General features: G+C 42.8%; 1 protein-coding gene across 17 annotated transcripts in view; it reads left to right on the top strand.

Annotated features, from left to right (window-relative positions):
• The first annotated feature begins 2,093 nt into the window (after positions 1-2,093).
• The window catches only part of CWH43 (cell wall biogenesis 43 C-terminal homolog), a 60,611-nt gene continuing 42,014 nt past the window's right edge, over positions 2,094-20,690 (top strand). For 8 of the 17 annotated variants that reach the window (XR_015165425.1, XR_015165426.1, XM_086405795.1 and 5 more), the window contains exons 1-6: positions 2,094-2,200; positions 4,932-5,123; positions 8,747-8,867; positions 9,225-9,379; positions 12,234-12,435; positions 14,145-14,233. Coding sequence is in view for 15 of the 17 variants with exons in the window: in XM_086405795.1 (XP_086261921.1) it covers positions 2,158-2,200; positions 4,932-5,123; positions 8,747-8,867; positions 9,225-9,379; positions 12,234-12,435; positions 14,145-14,233 (802 nt within the window). In the remaining 2 variants the exon portion in view is untranslated. The remainder of the gene's footprint in view (positions 2,201-4,931; positions 5,124-8,746; positions 8,868-9,224; positions 9,380-12,233; positions 12,436-14,144; positions 14,234-20,690) is intronic. The other 9 variants (XM_086405798.1, XM_086405808.1, XM_086405803.1 and 6 more) reach the window with 2 other exon arrangements.

The raw sequence follows: 20,690 nt of genomic DNA, 5'->3' as shown, positions 1-20,690 counted from the left end.
TTCAGTCACTCAGTCGTGTCCAACTCTGTGACCCCATGGTCTGCAGCATGCCAGGATTCCCTGTCCATCACCAACTCCCAGAGCTTACTCAAACTCATGTCCATCGAACTCTCAGAGCTTACTCAAACTCATGTCCATCGAGTTGGTGATGCCATCCAACCATCTCATCTTCTGTAGTCCCCTTCTTCTCCCGCCTCCACTTTTTCCCAGCGTCAGGGTCTTTTCCATTGAGTTAGTTTATATCAGGTAGCCAAAGTATTGGAATTTCAGCCTCAGCATCAGTCCTTCCAATGAATATTCAGGACTGATTGAGTGACAGATAAGATCTCCTTGCAGTCCAAGGGACTCTTAGCATGGGCCAAATGTATGATTTTAGAATATTTTCTCCCATTCTGCACATTGTCTTTTCACTTTTTTCAACTGTCTTTTGAAGCACAAAAGCTTTTAATTTCCATGAAGTCCAGTTTAACTATTATTTCTATTTTCCTTTGTGCTTTGCTGTTGTATCTAAGAATTCATTGTCTAACTAAAGATAATGAAAATTTACTCCTTTGTCTTGTGACTTTTACAGTTTCATCTCTTACATTTAAGTTATTATCCATTTTGAATTAATTTTTATCTATTGTGTGAAAATGGGGGGACGTCCTATTTGTTCTTTTTTTTTTAAATTTTATTTTATTTTTAAACTTTACATAATTGTATTAGTTTTGCCAAATATCAAAATGAATCCGCCACAGGTATTCATGTGTTCCCCATCCCGAACCCTCCTCCCTCCTCCCTCCCCCTACCATCCCTCTGGGCCGTCCCAGTGCACCAGCCCCAAGCATCCAGCATCGTGCATCGAACCTGGACTGGCAACTCATTTCCTACATGATATTTTACATGTTTCATTGCCATTCTCCCAAATCTTCCCACCCTCTCCCTCTCCCACAGAGTCCATAAGACTGTTCTATACATCAGTGTCTCTTTTGCTGTTCATGTGGATATTCAATTATCCTAGACTGCTTTGTTGAAAAGACCAATCTTTCCCTTATGTAATTGTTTTGGCAAGTTTGTTGAAAATCATTTGACCTTAAACAAGCAGGTTTATTTCCAGAACTCTCAATTCTATTCAGTTGATCTTTATCTAATTACAATGAGAACTCTTTGCTTAAAACTGCTATGGACTTACAGCAATAACTTCTCTTCACTGATTCTTATGCTTTTAGACAATCCATCATTGCTTAATTCCATGGCAAAACCTTCCAGAAGTGCTAGATGACAAACTGTCCCCCGCCCCCCCCCCCCCCCCCCCCCCCCGCCAAATTAAAACGAATTAAAATACATTGCTTTGAGAAGGTTCTAAAAAAAATCCAAAACATTCTGGGGTGTGGTAGTATTTGAGCAAGAAATAACTGGCCTGGTTCACTGGCTCCATTGTTGGTTAGAATGTCTCTCCCTGTCTCCTCAGGGATGGGCACTCTCAAAGATCATTATCCATAGAGAGGAGGACGGCAGAGTTTCCACTGCCATCAGTTGCTTTCTTTCTCATGAATGAGCAAGCGTTGAGACGTCTTTGAAAGCCAAAGAAAATTCTGTAATCTGTAGAATTTTTCAACCACCTTTCCAGAATGTGATTTCTTTACTACCAAAGCTAAGAAGGAGAAGCGCACACAGGTGGCCGTCGCAGGTGCCCCCTCGCCCGAGAGCGTCGCTGGGCCTTAGGAACGCCAAGGTCCTGTTGGCACCTGCTCGCCGAAGGCGCCAGAGCCCCTGGCTGCTCAGTTCCCCTTCTCGGTCTAAGCTTTCCTCCCTCGCCACGCGCCCTCGGGTCTCCTTTAAAGAGCACCGCGGGTCCAGAGCTGCCACGATGCCGCCCTCCTGCGCGCTCGCAGCGCGCCACCCCCGGGGCTGTTTCGCTGGCTGGCCGAGAGACCTGGTTTTTGCCCCGGTGGCAGGTCGGAGGCCCTCGGCTCCTTTGCTTTGGCGTCGGCGGTGGCGCTGGGCACCTGGCGCTCAAAGAAGCCCCGGGGCCGGGCGGGCGGCGCCGGGTGTGGCTGGGCGGAGGGGGCGGGCCCCACCCTCGCCAGGGCCGGGCGTGCGGGCTGGCTGGTGCCAGGGCGTGGGCGCAGGCTCGGGAGGACGCGGCAGCTGGCCCGGGACGTAGGGGCTGCGGCCATGACCTCGCCATGGAGAGAGGTGCTCCTGGAGACCCTCCTGGGTAAGCCAAGGCCGCCCGCCGCGCATTCGCCGGTCGGTCCCCCTTGCCCTACCGGGAACCACGATGCTCGGCGGGCTTGGCTGAGCCCCGGGAGGAAGGAAAGCAAGCTCGGTGCCCAGAATAGAGATGCTTATCGTCCCCTGTCACTTTCTGCTGCTGAAGGAATTTTAAAAAGGAGAGAAAAGCCCTAGATTGAGGTTCCGAGGATCCGGCGCTCCCCCGAGTCTTCCCGAGCTCCTACGCCATCCTGGTGTTGCGCCCAACGGGCACGACTTCTTCACCTGTCGGCCTCGAACCGCGAGGCTGGTACCAACCCCGAGTCCCCTCACCCATGACCTTTAACTGAATAAATTTCAGTACCGAGCTTTGCCTTCCCAAGCGGCTCAATGATAAAGAATCTGCCTGCCAATGCAGGGGATTCCATTCCTGGGTCAGGAAGATCCCTTGGAGGAGGAAATGGCACCTTTCAGAAAGGGGCGCCGTTCCCCCTCCCTCGACGCCCTGGCTGTAACACTCAGGGCCGTGTCTGCTGCTTGGGTTGGCCCGGCACGAGTGGGCTTGGGTGGTGGTCGCACATTGTGAACATTTGGCCACAAACATCCGACATGGGACACGAGTCCCGTCGTGTGCTCCCTTAGCAGCTTTGTAAAAAGTACCAGGAGCAATTATTGTTGTTAATATTGTCTGAGTTTTGTGGTTGAAATCAGAACTCCCAGACAAACGTTTGGGAGATTGGTAGTTCACAATGAAAGGAAGGGGTGCCTTCCTAAGAACTGGGTTTTCTGGGAGCTGGTAATGCTGGGGGGTGGGGGGTGGCGGGGAGGCTCATTATTTGGCCCAGTCTGTATCTCACAAGTACAAGATGTAAAAAGAATTATGCACTCAGTAGGTACCTAGGGTGCTAGGTACTCTGTGTACTCGATCTTTTTTAATCCTCATAACTCTGTGAGGTGGTTAAAAGTACTGTTTTCAGTGATTAAGAATAGTTTGGAACTGGATTCCTTGGTTTTCAGTTCACTGCTATTTGCTACTTTTGTGACCTTAGGCAGTTACTTAACTTTCAGGATCTCTGGAGTTTTTGTTGTTTGATTTTGCATTTGTAAAGGACGAGTAGAAATAGTGTTAGTTTCATAGGACACAGGTTGTCTGAGGAATCAGAAAAAAGATCCCTGTGAATACTTAGAGCCTCACATGTGTTAAATGTCCATTGGTTAATTATCATCACTGTAGAAGATTACAAGGTCGGCAGATGTGAAAGTAACTTCAAATCTGGATTTTCCACTACCCCACACTGCCTCCTAAGGCTTAGGTTTAAAATATTTCCTAACTAACCTGCCTTTGGCTGTAGTCTGCAGTGGGAGGAAGGAGTTCTATTGTTTTTTGCTGTTTTTGATTTTCACCATATTGCTCATTAAAGAAAGGTCAACTTAGTTGAGGAAATTTTTTCAGGGTCCTGACAGGAAACCAGATTGAACCTAGATGGCTGAGATGAAGAGCCTTTAATAAAGGGACTGCCACATTACAGGGCTTCCCTGTTGGCTCAGATGGTTAAGAATCTGCCTACAATGAAGGAGACCTGGGTTTGATCCCTGATTTGGGAAGATCCCCTGGAGAAGGGAATGGCGACCCACTGCAGTATTCTTGCCTGGAGAATTCCACAGACAGAGGAACCTGGTGGACTACAGCCCACTGAGTTGCAAAGAGTCAGACACCACTGAGCTACTTTCACTTTACCTACCTGTATGAACCTAGACAGCATATTAAAAAGCAGAGACATTACTTTGTCAACAAAGGTCCATCTAGTCAAGGCTATGGTTTTTCCAGTAGTTATGTATGGATGTGAGAGTTGGACTATAAGGAAAGCTGAGTGTTGAAGGACTGATGCTTTTGAATTGTGCTGTTAGAGAAGACTCTTGAGAGTCTCTTGGACTGCAAGGAGATCCAACCAGTCCATCCTAGAGGAGATCCGTCCTGGGTGTTCATTGCAAGGACTGATGTTGAAGCTGAAACTCCAATCCTTTGGCCACATAATGCAAAGAGTTGACTCAGTGGAAAAGACCCTGATGCTGGGAAAGATTGAGGGCAGGAGGAGAAAGGGACAACAGAGGACGAGATGGTTGGATGGAATCACAAACTCAATGGACATGAGTTTGGGTGAACTCTGGGAGCTGGTGATGGACAGGAAGGCCTGGTGTGCTGTGGTTCTTGGGGTCTCAAAGAGTTGGACACGACTGAATGACTGAACTGAACTAAACTGATGAATGAGGTTAAAGGGACAAACAGGGGATATTGAGGGACTAAAAACAGCTGGAAGCCATTCTCATCCTTGACCTGAGAAGGGGATGGAATTCTCTTATTGGAACCCAGTTAAGGCCAGAGTCATGAAGGAGGGCAGCCAGCCAGAGCAGTTGTGGTAGTAGTTGTTGTTGTTGTTTAGCTGTTAAGTTGTGTTTGGCTCTTTGCAACCCCATGGACTGTAACCTGCCAGGCTCCTCTCTCCATGGGATTCTCCAGGTAAGAATACTGGAGTGGGTAGCCATTCTGTTCTGCAGGTCATCTTCCCAACCCAGGGACTGAACCCTGCATGTGTTCCCTGCATTGGCAGGTTGAGTCACCAGGAAAGTAGTCCAGTTGTAGCGGAGGAAAGGGCTGTCCTCTGAAACAGTGACAAAGTTACACTTTCTCTCTCTCTTAAAAACTGTTTTTTTTTTTTTCCCTTTTTCCCTCCTAGGATATGTTTCTTGGTCTCTCTGCCATGACCTGAGCCCAATGATCTATTACTTTCCCCTGCAAACACTGGGACTCACTGGGTTGGAAGGTTTTGCCATAGCATTTCTTTCTCCATTATTCCTCACAATTACTCCTGTCTGGAATCTGGTTAATAAGAAATGGATGCTAGCCTTGCTGCGGATAATTACTGTTGGTAAGATATAAAAGTGATTCCTTAAGTTTCTTTTTTTTTAGTTAAAAATCCAGGGAAAATATATAGACTGTTCTTTGAATGCTAAATGATTAAGTAAAAAATAAAAGATGTCTCTTTGTCTTACTACTGCCTTGAAGAGTTTTAGTAGAATTGTAAGTCTAGACCAAGAGTCAGCATATTTACATTTTTAACTTTTCTGTCAGATTGGAAAATTTTAAGGACCCCTGAACTGAAGAGGGGAAAGATAACTTGAAGATGTGAAATTATTAAATATGTTTTCGTTCTTTTTTCCAACTGTGATACAAAACTCAGAAGTCATTAAAAAGTTTTTAAATGATAATGCATAAAAATATGGAAATTATGCATGATGAACATTGTAGTAAGCAAAAGTAATCAATAAAATAAAAAATATTGCAACTCTTCTAGTCAAAGGGCTAATTTCACTAATATATGGAGTTTTTACAGATCAGTAATAAAAGGACCAATAACTCAATAGAAGAGAAGGCAAAGGATATGATCTCGGGAAGATCCACTGGAGAAGGGATAGGCTACCCACTCCAGTATTCGTGGGCTTCCCTTGTGGCTCAGCTGGTAAAGAATCCACCTGGAATGGGGGAGCTCTGGGTTTGATCCCTGGGTTGGGAAGATTCCCCTGGGGAAGGGAAAGGCTACCCACTCCAGTATTCTGGCCTGGAGAATTCCATGGACTGTATAATCTATGGGGTTGCAAAGAGTTGGACACGACTGAGCAACTTTCACTTTCAATAAAAGGACCAATAACTCAATAGAAGAGAAAGCAAAGGATATGATCAGTTTACTGGAAAGGAAATATAATTCATTCTTTAAAAGATACTAAAAGGTGTAGAATACAAATCATATATATATATTTATAGATAGTTTCTCATATCAGATTGATAAAGAACAAACTTAGATAACACTATTGTAAGCATGAGAAAACAGGCACTCATGCATTGCTGGTGGGAATGTAAATTTGAACAGCTTCTGCAAAGGATAATTTAACAGTGTTTATCAAAATTACAACTCTGTATTTTTCACTCAGCAATTCCACTTCTGGGTATATATCCTATAGATAAGCTTACGTATGTGTCAAATGATAAAAATAAAAGGTTATTTAATCACTGTAGCAATATTTATAATAACAGTGTCAGAAATAATCTAAATGTCATCCATATGGGATAGGTTAGGTTAAATAAATTTTGGTTATGAAACTGGGAGTACTATAGGATACTATGCAGCTATACTAAAGAATGAGAACATTTATGTAAGGAAATGGAATGTTCTTCAGTAGTAAGTGAGAAAAAAAGAAGCAGTAAACAGTATGTTCAGAATGCTAACATTTGTGTAAAATAGGCTAGATGAAATATATATAGTAATTAATTGAACACGCATTAAATAGGTCCAAAAGTATTTTAAAACACACTGATATTTTTGTTGCTTCTAAGGTGAAAAATTTGATATTGAGACAGACATGAAAATGAAACTTTGCACTGTATACCTTTCATAGTGTTTGAATTCTGGATTTCAATATGTTACATTGGCAAAACCCAGTAATTAAAAAATATACACTTACTATCACAAAGACTTGAGGTTATTATATTAATAAATATTGAGAGACCTTGGAAAAGTACTAGTGGTAAAAAAAAGTAAGAATGTGAGGTCATGGAGAAAAAGTTTAAAAAACAAAAATACCAGACTCCAGTCTGGTTGAATCTGTAGCTGAGAAGTACTGCCTGTCTTGCCCTTTTGCTGTAACACAATTGGTTTCTCTGAGTTTGCATTTGTTCATGAACCAACCATGCTGTGTGTATTTCTTCTGGTCTAGGAACAGTGACTGAAATCACTAGGAAATTCACCTTCCGTTTTTCTGTGCATCAGTCCCTGAAGAAGGCAGAACATGGTTATTGAGTGTAGCCAGCTCTGTGGTTACCCACAAAGATCTGAAGCCCTAAACAGCAGTGGGAAAGACCACTGGAAAATGCATCCTTTTAAAAGATGATGTCCGTAGGAATGAAAAGAAATATCAAATGATCATGAAATTTTCAGCTCCAGAAATAATAAAGATGAAACTTCCTACTTCCAGAGTATATATAGTAACTGAGTTCAACTATCCTTGGCTTACAGAATTCTTTATAACTATGGCCTCATTACACTCCTTGGTTGGCTTTATGGGGCGGATCTCGTCAGTGCACTCTTTTGTTGCCTTTGCTCAGTGCTGCCTGTGGCAGCTTTACCTACAGAGCCACTCACCATACAGTTTCTGGGACAGTTTTTTGTTTTTAGTCTAGTTCTGGCCCAGCAACTTCTGGAGGCTGTAATGTAATAGGAAATAACTGGAGAGTATGGTGTTTGAGATACTTCTTGTTGTTCCCTTTTCATCTCCTTTCTCCCTGAAAACCCATTACTTGAGTAAAGGGTAGAATTGTATTTGAGGAAGCGGAGTGGGTAGGAAAGTGACTCCGATGTGGGTTAGGAAAGTGACTTCAGGATGAAGAAACCAGTTTGTCAGATGCTCTTCCGCGTGTCCATTGAGTTTGATGATGCTAAAGAGAGGCTGAAGTAAGTCACGCTTTGCCTTAAAACTCCCTTTTCAGGTACTTTTTTTTTCGGACTTCAGATACTTCTTAAGATGAAACAACGTTGTTTTTCACAGAGGTCCGAAGGGATTCTTACACAACTACAAAGCTGATCTGAGTGTTACATGCTGTCTCACTGCTGTTCCTTCAGATATTTTAGGTTAATCAGTACATAATTAACTATTAAACCGTTAAACTAGTTCATACTGTTGCATTGGTCAAAAAGTTAATTTGGGTTTTCTTTAATGAAAAATCCAAATGAACTTTTTGACCAGCCCAATACAATTAATTTAGATTAGTTTTGATCTTAATTATTTCGACTCACTAAAATAGCCCTGATTCAAAAGATAGACAGTATTAAGTGTTGACAAGAATATGAAGAAACTGAAATCCTTACACATTACTGATGGGAATGTAAAATGGTGCAGTTGGTTTGAAAAACAGTTTGGCAGTTCCTCAGAATGTTAAACATAGTTGTCATATGATCCAACAACTCCACCCCTTGGAGTTAGACCCAAGAAAAATGGAAACATTCACATAAGACCTGGTACATAAATGTTCATAGCAATATTATTCATAATACCCCAAAAGTGGAAACAATCCAAATGCCCATCAATGGGATGAATGAATAAACAAAAAGCAGTATATCCATGCAATAGAATATTATTTAGCCATAAAAAGGATTGAAGCACTGACATGTGCTACAACATAGATGAACTTTTTTTAAAAAAGTTTTTTATTTAAGTTTAGTTGGTTTACAATACAGTGTTCATTTCAGGTATAGTTGTGCAACTTTGTAAACATATTAAGAACCACTGAGTCATACGTCTTAACACAGTGAATTTTATGGTATGAATAATACTGCAATAAAAATGTTCAAAAAGATTTATACATACACGTAATTATACATTAACTCTGTCTTCCTGAGGGTAAACATGGTATTAGACACAACAGTTATCAAACGCAGATCATTAACTAGTAGGGCATGCTTGCCAGAAATGTTTAGCTCTCCTTAAAATTTGTTTGTAGGTAGCATCGCCTCCTTCCAGGCTCCAAATGCCAAACTTCGGCTCACGGTCCTTGCACTTGGTCTGTCTTCCTCACTGGTGGTGCATGCTGTGACGTGGTGGACAGGAAATGGCTTGCAAAGGTATAGTTTGCATCTTGTGCCTATAGGCAAACAAGTGTGGTCAGTTACCAAAGGGAAGTTGGGACCGGGCATTCCAAGATACAGTATTTAGCTTTCAGGAAGGCCTTGTCGAAGTCTCATTTTTTTTCCTTTTCACAAAACCAGGATGTGAGTATTTGCCATTACTCTCAATAATGTTGTGAGAATGGAGAAATTATAATGAGTTGCCTAGGTAACGGGCTATATAAAGGCTAAGTTGTGTAGATTACCAACAAGACCACCTCATATACTCCTCTGTGACACTGTGAAATTCACAATGGAAGGAGTACATTGAAACCACTCACAAAAAAGTTGTTAAAAATATTTCTGTGCTTACAGGTACTTCAGAATCTGGGGGTTCATTTTAGGACAGATCCTTCTTCTTGTTCTTCGCATTTGGTACACGTCACTAAACCCAGTCTGGACTTATCAGATGTCCAACAGAGTGATACTGACATTAAGTACTATTGCCACACTTGATCGCATTTACACAGGTAAGCATAGGCCCAGTTTATTTAGGGATTTTTCTCTCTTGCACAGTTTATTTACCTTTCTTATCTGAATGTCACACATCTTGGAAAGATAAAACGAGTCTTTCCGCACTCTGTCTCCATGTCTGCTTTTTCTCCCTCTGCAAGAGTAGCTGGCCTCAGAAGTGAACTATTATCTGAGCAGAAGGCACCTTTTCCTTGGCAGCACAGAGGGTGACAGTAACCGTTCGTCTCTGGCTTGTCTCATTGTGGAGTGGGAAAGTAGACCCAGGCCTCATGTTCCCTGCTGGCTTTCAGCTCTGTCTTCTCCTCTTTCCCTCTGAACAGGGCTTTCCAGGACGAGATCCGTCAGCCCTCTGCCCCCACACTGACCCCAGCCCATCTGTAACACTCTGAAAAGTTATTTGTTAGCAAGGGCTTTGAGAACTGCATCAGTTCAGTTCAGTCACTCAGTTGTGTCCAACTCTTTGCAACCCCATGGACTGCAGCACTCCAGGCTTCCCTGTCCATCACCACCTCCCGGAGCTTGCTCAAGCTCATGTCTAACGAATCAGTGATGCCATCCAACCATCTCATCCTCTGTTGTCCCCTTCTCCTCTTGCCTTTAATCTTTCCCAGTATCAGGGTCTTTTCCAATGAGTTTTCGCATCAGGTGGCGAAGTATTGGAGCTTCAGCATCAGCCCTTCCTGTGAATTCTCAGGACTGATTTCCTTTAGGATCGACTGGTTTGATCTCCTTGCAGTCCAAGAGGTTTGGACTCCTCCAACACTGTGAGAACTGCATGAATTTGTTCTTTTTTTTCTCTTGGTTTGTGTTTTGCTTTTGCTCCCCTCCCCCCACCCACCCCACCCTACCCTTAAGTCTGAAGGTATTTAAACTCCAAATCTGAAATGTAAAAAGAAAGGAAATCCTAAACTTTCACGTGCTTGTGGGCTAAGTCGCTTCAATCAAGTCTGACTCTGTGCAACCTTATCGACTGTAGCCCACCAGGCTCCTCTGTCTGTGGGATTCTCCAGAATACTAGAATGGGTTGCTGTGCTGTCCTCCAGGGGATCTAACTGACCCAGGGATCGAACCCCTGTCTCTTCTATTTCCTGCATTCGCAGGCAGGTTCTTTACCACTAGCTCCATGGATATTCATACCACCTTTTGAATCACCTGTCCGGAGCTTACAAGCGAATTTGGATGTTTGCATTACTGGCAAACTCCAGACTTCTGAAGAAAAGGAAGAAATGTTGCTAGATTCTACTTAACTTGCTCTTGGCTTTGTGTGTAACTCTCAATGAGTCACTATACTTCTGTAAATACAAGGAGAAATCTCACAGAAAGTTTAGAGAGTTTGGCTCACCATGAACAAAGAGTTTGTTTAACTCCTCGAATTTTGGTATGAAATGGCTGTGGTGAGAACAGGGGAACATCATACATGTAAACTGATCAAGAGACATTGATATTGATTAGAACATTTAGAACTCGGTTCTAGCGCCCTAATATATGTTTTGTATTTTATAAAATGCTCACATGTGAGGTAGAAACTCAGGCAGCAAACTTCACAGGGACAGCCTGATAAGGATCTGGATTCAGGGTATCCCTTACATTTCTGGACTTTACGTTTCTGTAACTCCAGAAATATAAGTAATTTCTGGACTTACATTTCTGGAGTTTGCTTCTTTCTCGCTTCTGTTTTAAATTTTTGTGACCCAGTTGTTAGTCCCTTCCTGTTTTTGCCCTGTGCCCCATTTACAAAGTTCAACTCCTTTCCAGCTTTCCCAGGATATCTCATCATCCCTAGCAGCGTTTTTTGGGGTAGTTTTATTGAAGATTTGCTGTGCCTTGGGGTGAGAGTCACACACCATAGTATGTAGCAGTGTTGTTACTCGGGAAATTCAGCTTAAGCTGCTCTCTTTTCCAAAGACTGTCTCCTTGGCCTTCAGGCCCTTGGTCACCATCTGTCTTCACCACCTTCTCCCTCACCCCCATAGCTTTCAGCTCTGCTTGTCCTCCCCCTCACTCCTTTCTGGGCAGAATGGCTTTCTTCCTGCCTATGAAATCATGCTTTCATTCCCACAGGCAGACTCTCAGGTTTCTTTTTGTCCCGAAGCAGGCTTCCCAGTGTTGCGAAGCATCTGCCCAGCAGGCTCTCTGTTCCTATAAAGGCTTTCTCTTGCCAGCATTTTCTGCAGTTGGTACATTTCTGTATGTGAAGTCACTAATGCAACAAACTGAGACCTCACTGTTAAAACAGTCCTAGGAAGTATAGTAGGGTAAAGCACACAGGTACTGGCTAGGCTCTCTCTACCAGCCGTGTGATCTTGGATCTGTTTTCTCTGGGCCTTTCAGTTTTTCAACCTGTGAAATGGGGTTAGTAATAGAGTTAGTAACCTCATAAAGTTGCCGTGAAGATTGAACGAGTTCATGTGAGGGGCTGGCCACAGTAACTGCTCAGTCGACGCGCTGTTAACACTCTGGGGGCTCAGAGGGTTAGATGAGGACCTTGTTCTTTTTTGGGAGAAGCAGCCTGGTATACTGGGAATGTTCCATTCCAGGGGGACTGCATTTGTTCCCTGAATTCACCTTTCACTTTTCATACATATAGTTTAGCTCATAACTGTCTGTTTCACATGAAGTACATACCTTTCTGCATTTTCAGTTGTCAGATTTCAAAATGATTTATTCTCCTGAAATCCTGATCTAGCCTCCCACTGCCTGCCTCCCAGCATGTTCTACTTGTTATGGGGTCTTACCTTCCCCTCTAAAGTAAGCTCCCTGAAGCCAGGTCCCATTTCCTACTTGTTTAAAGTAGGCTAATATAGAGGGTAAATTTCTGTGTAACTGACCCTTTTCTGTTTTTTATTCTAGATGGTGCCTGCTATAAACCTCAATGGAAGAAGAATGGTGAGGCAGCCAAGGCAGTGGCTTCTGGTCTGAACTGGTTGTTGGCAGGCGCTGCCTTTGGCAGCCTCATGTTCCTCACCCACTGGATTTTTGGAGAGGTGTCTCTTGTCTCCAGATGGGCAGTGAGTGGACACCCCCATCCAGGGCCAGATCCGAACCCATTTGGGTGAGTTTGGGTTTGGAAGCAATCCAGACATTGACTGGTATGGTTGAAAACCTTGCTCTTCTGTGTGAGCAGCTAGACAAGCATGACTTTACTGTGTACTCTGGAGATGAAAGCGCTTGAGGGCTGTTTGCCCCCGTACTGAGGAATGCTGGGAGGTGACAGGGACGATTGAGGACTGTGTGTGGCCAGGTGAGTGGCCCCTCTGGACTGTGAGCACGGGAAGGGAAGGGCTTTTTGTTTGCAGACGCATTCCAAGCCCCTGGGACAGAGCCTGGCACACAGTAGGTCCTCATCAATGTTTGTCATTGACTTGGAGATAGACAGTGATCAACCGGGTCCTCTCAGGCCTTTGCTGTCTTCTGAACACCCAGGACCATCCTTCACCTTAGGGGGTGGGAGCAGGCAGGAGAGCGGCCGAGAGCCTCACTCCAGAGCCGGAGGGCCTGTTTCAGATTCTTTGTCCTACGTGGGCGGCTGTTTCTAATATCCAGCAGGTTACTCAAGTGCTCTTTTCCCCAGTGTCCTCCTCTGTGAAATGGGGATAATTATAGCATTTACTTTGGGCTTCCCTGGTGGCTCAGACAGTAAAGAATCTACCTGCAATGAAGCAAGACCTGGTTTCGATCCCTCGGTTAGGATGATCCCCTGGAGAAGGGAATGGCAACCCACTCCAGTGTTCTTGCCTGGAGAATTCCGTGGGTAGAAGAGCCTGGTGTTCTAGAGTCCATGGGGTTGCAAGAATCGGACACAACTGAGCAACTAACACCTTCACTTTTTCATTTACTTTACAGACCTGTGAAAATTAGCTGAGCTAGTATATGTAAAAATCTTCAAACAGTTCCTGCTATCTAGTAAGCACTCTGTGTTTTTTAGTTCATTTATATTATAGCTACTTCATTGAGTGCCATGTTGTAATTTCCCACTAAAGTCTAAATTCTTTTTTTAAAATATTATTTTTATTTATTTATTATTAAAATGTATTTGGTTGCACTGGGTCTTTGTTGCAGCATCCAGCATCTTTAGTTGCAGCATGCAGACTCTTAGTTGTGACATGCAAACTCTTAGTTCCAGCATGTGAAATCTAGTTCCCTGACCAAGGATTGACACTGGGCTCCCTGCATTGGGAATGTGGAGTCTTAGCCACTGGATCACCAGGGAAGTCCTGTTTAGTTCTTTTTTTCCTCCCCATCTCCTACAAGTTTTTGCCAAAGTAGTTAAAGAATGAAATAGTTGGTGGTTATTTTCAAAGACACACAATTTATAATTATTTACCAAACTCACCTCAATCCTAGGAAGGCAGAGACTATTGATAAAAGCAGGACTGAGGTTGAGAAAAAAATGAAAAGAGGTACACTAAATAGCAATTCCCAGTGACTTTTTCTTTTTGACTCTGGCAGAGTCATTTAAAATGTCCCATAGCCAATATGAACTATAATAGTCTGAGAAAGCTCAGTTACTTTGTTTACATTGACCATGAAAGACTGCAGATGTCATTTATGACAAGTTAGAGGTGCTCTTATGTCAGTGTTCTGAACGTATATGAAATTGTTTCCCAGTGGACTTTCGTGGTCTCATTGGTTGTTTCACACTCACATTGTCTCTTGGATGTGCCTAGAGGTAGAAGATACATTTCCATTTTATATCTGGGGCAATGGAATAGTAACAGCGTCAGATATCCTATAACATGTCTTTTTTTTTTTTTTTAACAGAGGTGTAGTTCTGCTGGGCTTGGCGAGTGGATTGATGCTCTCATCTTGTTCATGGTTTCCGGGTTCCAGTTTAATCTGGTGGATTACAGGTGTGTAGTTTCTCTGTAGAAATGCTTGGTTATCCAATTTACTCACAAGTATGCAATGGCACTCCACTCTAGTACTCTTGCCTGGAAAATCCCATGGACAGAGGAGCCTGGTGGGCTGCAGTCCATGGGGTCACTAAGAGTCGGGCACGACTGAGCGACTTCACTTTGACTTTTCACTTTCATGCATTGGAGGAGGAAATGGCAACCCACTCCAGTGTTCTTGCCTGGAGAATCCCATGGACAGAGGAGCCTGGTGGACTGCCGTCTATGTGGTCGCACAGAGTCAGACATGACTGAAGCGACTTAGCAGCAGCAGCAGCATGTGCCCCTGGGGTGGAAGGAGATGACCATACAAGCCTGTGCCATTGAGGGTGGGACAGTCTCACCAGCTGCAGCCCCTAGAACTCAGATGTCACCACGGTTACTGGGAGTTACTGGCTCCAGGTTCTTGCTTCCTTCTCCTCGTTTCCCCTCTCCTCCTTAGCTGTCTTATCCGCCTGATGATGCTGACATCCTCTCCCCGGTCTCCTAGATAACTTATCTGGGTACAGATGTCTGTAGCAGTTTTATTGATGGTCTGAGGAGATGGAGGGTTGGACATGCCATGTGGCCGAACCACTTCCCCTGTCTTGCTTCTCTGGTTTTCAGGAATGCCCCCCTTTGGGACTTCACACGGAAGTTCAATTTCCCTTTCTCTTGTGTGGGTAACCAGTTTCACCCCTCACTCCTCTATTCAGTCTTGGGAGGGTCCACGTTTGTTTATTCAAAAGCCTGTACCCTTTCTGCCCAGTCACATCCTTTAGGGTTATAGACTGTTGGTGAAGACTATCATATTTCCAGAATGATCTACATATTTTTTTTTAAAGGTTTTTTGGTGTGGACCATTTAAAAAATCTTTATTGAATTTGTTACAATGTTGCTTCTGTTTTATGTTTTGCTTTTTTGGCCCCAAGGCACGTGGGATCTTAGCTCCCCACCCAGGGATTGAACCCTCACCCTGTGCAGGGGAAGGTGAAGTCTTAACCACTGGATGGCCAGGGAAGTCCCCGATCTACTTATTTTAATGACTGTGACTGTTTTGTTACTGCGACTGAATTATGTCACTCTTTTCCCTTCCCCTTAAAAGGTGGGAATGGTTAGAGTCAATTTTAGTGTTAAGTTAAAAAAAAAAAATACCCACTCTGTGACAGTGCAGATGCTGTTTGGTTTATGTGAACAGAGAGGTCCTTATACGTTTTAATTAAGCAGGTGATTCAGAGTTTTGTACTAGATGCTGGGTATGGGTTTGTGAGATAACATGTAATGATAATGGAAGATAAGGTTTAATAACCTCATAAGTGGTGGTGCTGGTGGTGGTTCAGCTGTTAAGTCACGTCCAGCTCTTTGCGACCCCATGGACTGCAGCAGTCCAGGCTTCCTGTCCTTCACCATCTCCTGATACGATTCTGTACACCCTCAGTGCCATCACCCTTGTGTGGAGGTGTGTGTCAGCCAGTAGGCTGCTCAATTCCTGAGGTTAACCAGGCCCTCATCCTCCTGAAGCTGTGTGAATACACAGTTGCAGTCATGTTGAGCTGTTTTTACTTGTTTGTGTATTTTCAGGTAGACATTCCTTAAGTGAACGCTTGGTATGAATATAATGTTAGCCTCCTGTGATTGTGCACAAAAATGGCCAGAGAACCTTGTCAGTGCTGAGTGTGCAGTGAGCATATATAGCTTCTTAATCTGTATGCAATTAGGAAAAAGAACATGAAATGCACTGAAAGTTGTTCAGCATTTATATCATGCCTTTTCTCATGGCATAGGAGCAAAATGTTAATTGGGCATGTAAGTAGCAGCTTCATTTTAAACCTAGGAAAGCTGAGGTCCACAGAAACATAAAGAACAGAAAGCCTTGAACTTATAGTTTTATGCTTATATTTATTTCCCCAGATAAGTAAGCATAGCCTGGAGCATTAAACCTAATCTTGTCTATCTCTCTGAAGTATTAAATAAAAGTCCCTAGGGGCAAGACGATTTAAGGCTTCTAATGGCTATTTGCAGTAGAGAGGAAAGCAGGGCTGTAATTTGTGAACTCTATCGCCCTCTGCCTGCTCACCTGAATTAAGTTGGAGCTCACACTTAATTATCTGGAGATAATGCCCACTTTTCACCATGATTCATCTCTGGAAAACATCTCAAAGTAGAGTGAAGAAAAAGAAACCATATATTTTCATTGTACAGTTTAAGTTCCAACTGGATCCGAGTATGAATTTCATTATGACAGTGACCAATAGAATTTCCCAAATGTGAAGAGACAGGAACTTTAGATCTTGATGCCAATTAAATTAGTAAAGTCAAAGTTCTATTTAAAAAGACATCAATGTCCTAAATGCATTGATAGGATCCCAGGGTACTATACAGAATGCTTATAATTTTATTGTATGAGGAACTTGGTCAATTGAAAATGAACATGTTGGTTATTATAAATATCATTGAAATATTCAATTACTATGAATTCTGCTTGTTGTCTTCAGTTCAGTCACTCAGTCGTGTCTGACTGTTTGCGATGCCATGAACCGCAGAAAGCCAGGCCTCCATGTCCATCACCAACTCCCGGAGTCCACCCAAACCCATGTCCATCGAGTTGATGATGCCATCCAGCCATCTCATCCTCTGTCGTCCCCTTCTCCTCCTGCCCTCAATCTTTCCCAGCATCAGGGTCTTTTCCAGTGAGTCAGCTCTTTGCATGAGGTGGCCAAAGTATTGGAGTTTCAGCTTCAACATCAGTCCTTCCAATGAACACCCAGAACTGATCTCCTTTAGGATGGACTGATTGGATCTCCTTGCAGTCCAAGGAACTCTCAAGAGTCTTCTCTAATACCACACAGTTCAAAAGCATCAATTCTTCGGCGCACAGCTTTCTTTATAGTCCAACTCTCACATCCATACATGACCACTGGAAAAACCATAGTCTTGACTAGACGGACCTCTGTTGGCAAAGTAATGTCTCTGCTTTTTAATATGCTATCTAGGTTGGTCATAACTTTCCTTCCAAGGAGTAAGCGTCTTTTAATTTCATGGCTGCAGTCACCATCTGCAGTGATTTTTGAGCCCAGAAAAATAAAGTCTGACACTCTTTCCACTGTTTCCCCATCTATCTGCCATGAAGTGATGGGACCAGATGCCATGATCTTCGTTTTCTGAATGTTGAGCTTTAAGCCAACTTTTTCACTCTTATCTTTCACTTTCATCAAGAAGCTGTTTAGTTCTTCTTCACTTTCTGCCATAAGGGTGGTGTCATCTGCATATCTGAAGTTATTGATATTTCTCCCGGCAATCTTGATTCCAGCTTGTGCTTCCTCCAGCCCAGCGTTTCTCATGATGTACTCTGCATAGAAGTTAAATAAGCAGGGTGACAATATACAGCCTTGACGTACTTCTTTTCCTATTTGGAACCGGTCTGTTGTTCCATGTCCAGTTCTAACTGTTGCTTCCTGACCTGCATGTAGGTTTCTCAAGAGGCAGGTCAGATGGTCTGGTATTCCCATCTCTTTCAGAATTTTCCACAGTTTATTGTGATCCACACAGTCAAAGGCTTTGGCATAGTCAATAAAGCAGAAATAGATGTTTTTCTGGAACTCTCTTGCTTTTTCCATGATCCAGCAGATGTTGGCAATTTGATCTTTGGTTCCTCTGCCTTTTCTAAAGCCAGCTTGAACATCTGGAAGTTCATGGTTCACATATTGCTGAAGCCTGGCTTGGAGAATTTTGAACATTACTTTACTAGCATGTGAGATGAGTGCAGTTGTGCGGTAGTTTGAGCATTCTTTGGCATTGCCTTTCTTTTGGATTGGAATGAAAACTGACCTTTTCCAGTCCTGTCACCACTGCTGAGTTTTCCAAATTTGCTGGCATATTGAGTGCAGCACTTTCACAGCGTCATCTTTCAGGATTTGAAATAGCTCAACTGGAATTCCATCACCTCCACTAGCTTTGTTCGTAGTGATGCTTCCTAAGGCTCACTTGACTTCACACTTCAGGATCTGGCTCTAGGTGAGTGATCACACCATCGTGATTATCTGGGTTGTGAAGATCTTTTTTGTACAGTTCTTCTGTGTATTCTTGCCACCTCTTCTTAATATCTTCTGCTTCTGTTAGGTCCATACCATTTCTGTCCTTCATTGAGCCCATCTTCGCATGAAATGTTCCCTGATATCTCTAATTTTCTTGCAGAGATCTCTAGTCTTTCCCATTCTATTGTTTTCCTCTATTTCTTTGCATTGATTCTGAGGAAGGCTTCCTTATCTCTCCTTGCTATTCTTCGGAACTCTGCATTCAAATGGGTATATCTTTCCTTTTCTCTTTTGCTTTTCACTTCCTGTCTTTTCACAGCTATTTGTAAGGCCTCCTCAGACAGCCATTTTGCTTTTTTGCATTTCTTTTTCTTGGGGATGGTCTTGATTTCGGTCTCCTGTACAATGTCACGAATCTCTATCCATAGTTCATCAGGCACTCTGTCTATCAGATCTATTCCCTTAAATCTATTTCTCACTTCCACTGTATAGTCATAAGGGATTTGATTCAGGTCATACCTGAATGGTCTAGTGGTTTTCTCCACTTCTTATTTGGGAGGCCTCAGCCTCAAACAAAACACAGTTAAGCTACATGGTTAAGAGAAACAGGCAAAGTGACAGTGTATCATATGCTCCCAGTGGTGTACAAAAAGGGAGGAAAATGCAAACATATGCCTTTTTCTTCCTGTGCACAGACTGTCTCCAGGAGGATGGCAAAGAAAATGCTAACATTGGTCGCCTTCACTAAGGGGAACTCATAGGGGACAAGAGGGACTCTTTTTCACCTTTCAGATTTTTGGGTTTTGAATTTATAACCTTAAAAATACAATTTTAGTGGATTGAAAAATATGTAGCCTGTTTAAAAATAGAAATGAAATTTAAAATGAAAGTGATCACTGTCAAGGGTAATTTGAAGAAAGGTTTTCTTTCCCTTCTTTGTAGTAAGACAGATGCAACAATGTCATAGATTAAAATATCTAATTAGGACCCATTTTTTTGAGAAACAGTCATTGTAAGCTGGTAAACTTGGAGCTTCCCTGGTCGCTCAGCTGGTAAAGAATCTGCCTGCAATGTGGGAGATCTGGGTTCGATCCCTGGGTTGGGAAGATCCCCTGGAGAAGCGAAAGGCTACCCATTCCAGTATTCTGGCCTGGAGAATTCCATGGACTAAATGGTCCATGGAGTTGCAAAGAGTTGGACACTACTGAGTGACTTTCACTTTCACTTAAATTGTTAAACAGAAAAATTCCCCCTCCCTAATAATCAAATAGGGCTTCCCTGGTGGCTCAGAGGTTAAAAGCATCTGCCTGCAATGCGGGAGACCTGGGTTCGATCCCTGGGTCTGGAAGACCCCTGGAGAAGGAAATGGCAACCCACTCCAGTATTCTTGCCTGGAGAATCCCATGGATGGAGGAGCCTGGTGGGCTACAGTCCACGGGGTCGAAAAGAGTCAGACGCGACTGAGCGACTTCACTTCACTAATAATCAAATAAATGAAAATCAAAATATGCTATAAATTTCATCATTAATTTGGTAAAACTTTTTAGAAAGAAATGCTTTTGGCAGCATTTCTGGAGGAAGTGGGAACTGCTATAACCTCTCAGGAAAGCACGACAAGTACTGACGCTTTAAAATCCTTTTGCCTGCTGATGCTGTAGTTGTACTTCTAAGAATCTTTTTAAGAATTATTTTAAGGAAATAATCAGAGATGTAGTGAGAGATTAATTGACAAAGAAAGATGTTCCTCACAGTGTTGAAAGCTTTCTAAATGGCCATCAGTAGGAAAATGATTGTTTATTTTTTGTTGTATATTTATCCAGTGGAAGAGTATATATATATATATAAACATGTTTTAGAAGAAAAATATTGATATGAAAAAAAGTTCCTGATATAATGTCCCACAAAAAGCAGATTATAATCCTTAATATGTGGCTTGATTTCATTTTTTTATGTAAAAATACTTCTGTATATATGCAGAAAATGACATAGGGGAAATATATAGGCGTATTAGCGGGGATCGTCTTATCTCAGTCCTAGGTGATCCTTAATTGCTTCTTTACAGTTCTGCATTCTTAAATTTCTGCAGTGAATAGGCTTTATATTTGTTTATTTCAAATTAAAAAAGTTGTTATTAAGATAATCATGTTAAAAAATTTAAGGCCTAACTATGGAATTAAAATCTGTGGGTTGTGGCGGGCCCTGCAGCCTGGTTCTCACATTCATCTGAGTGTTCTTTTTGAAGTGGGGAAGGACAGTCACATGGCAACCGTCCTGTGATGGTGTGGGTGGGGCTTACTGCTGGACGAGAGCCGTGGGGTGCTAAGAAGCGGGCTGGATCCTCTTCCTGGAATTCTTGCCCCAAGCAGTCAGAGGCTGCTGTATACGTCCTTAAAGGGTGGGTC

This window comes from Bos grunniens, chromosome 6 (genome assembly GCF_055505025.1).
Source record: "Bos grunniens cultivar Pamir isolate PY7600 chromosome 6, Bosgru_T2T1.0, whole genome shotgun sequence".
In the NCBI taxonomy this organism is placed as follows: domain Eukaryota; kingdom Metazoa; phylum Chordata; class Mammalia; order Artiodactyla; family Bovidae; genus Bos; species Bos grunniens.
Note: the sequence above shows the minus strand (reverse complement) of the source record. Positions and strands in the feature narration are given on the sequence as shown.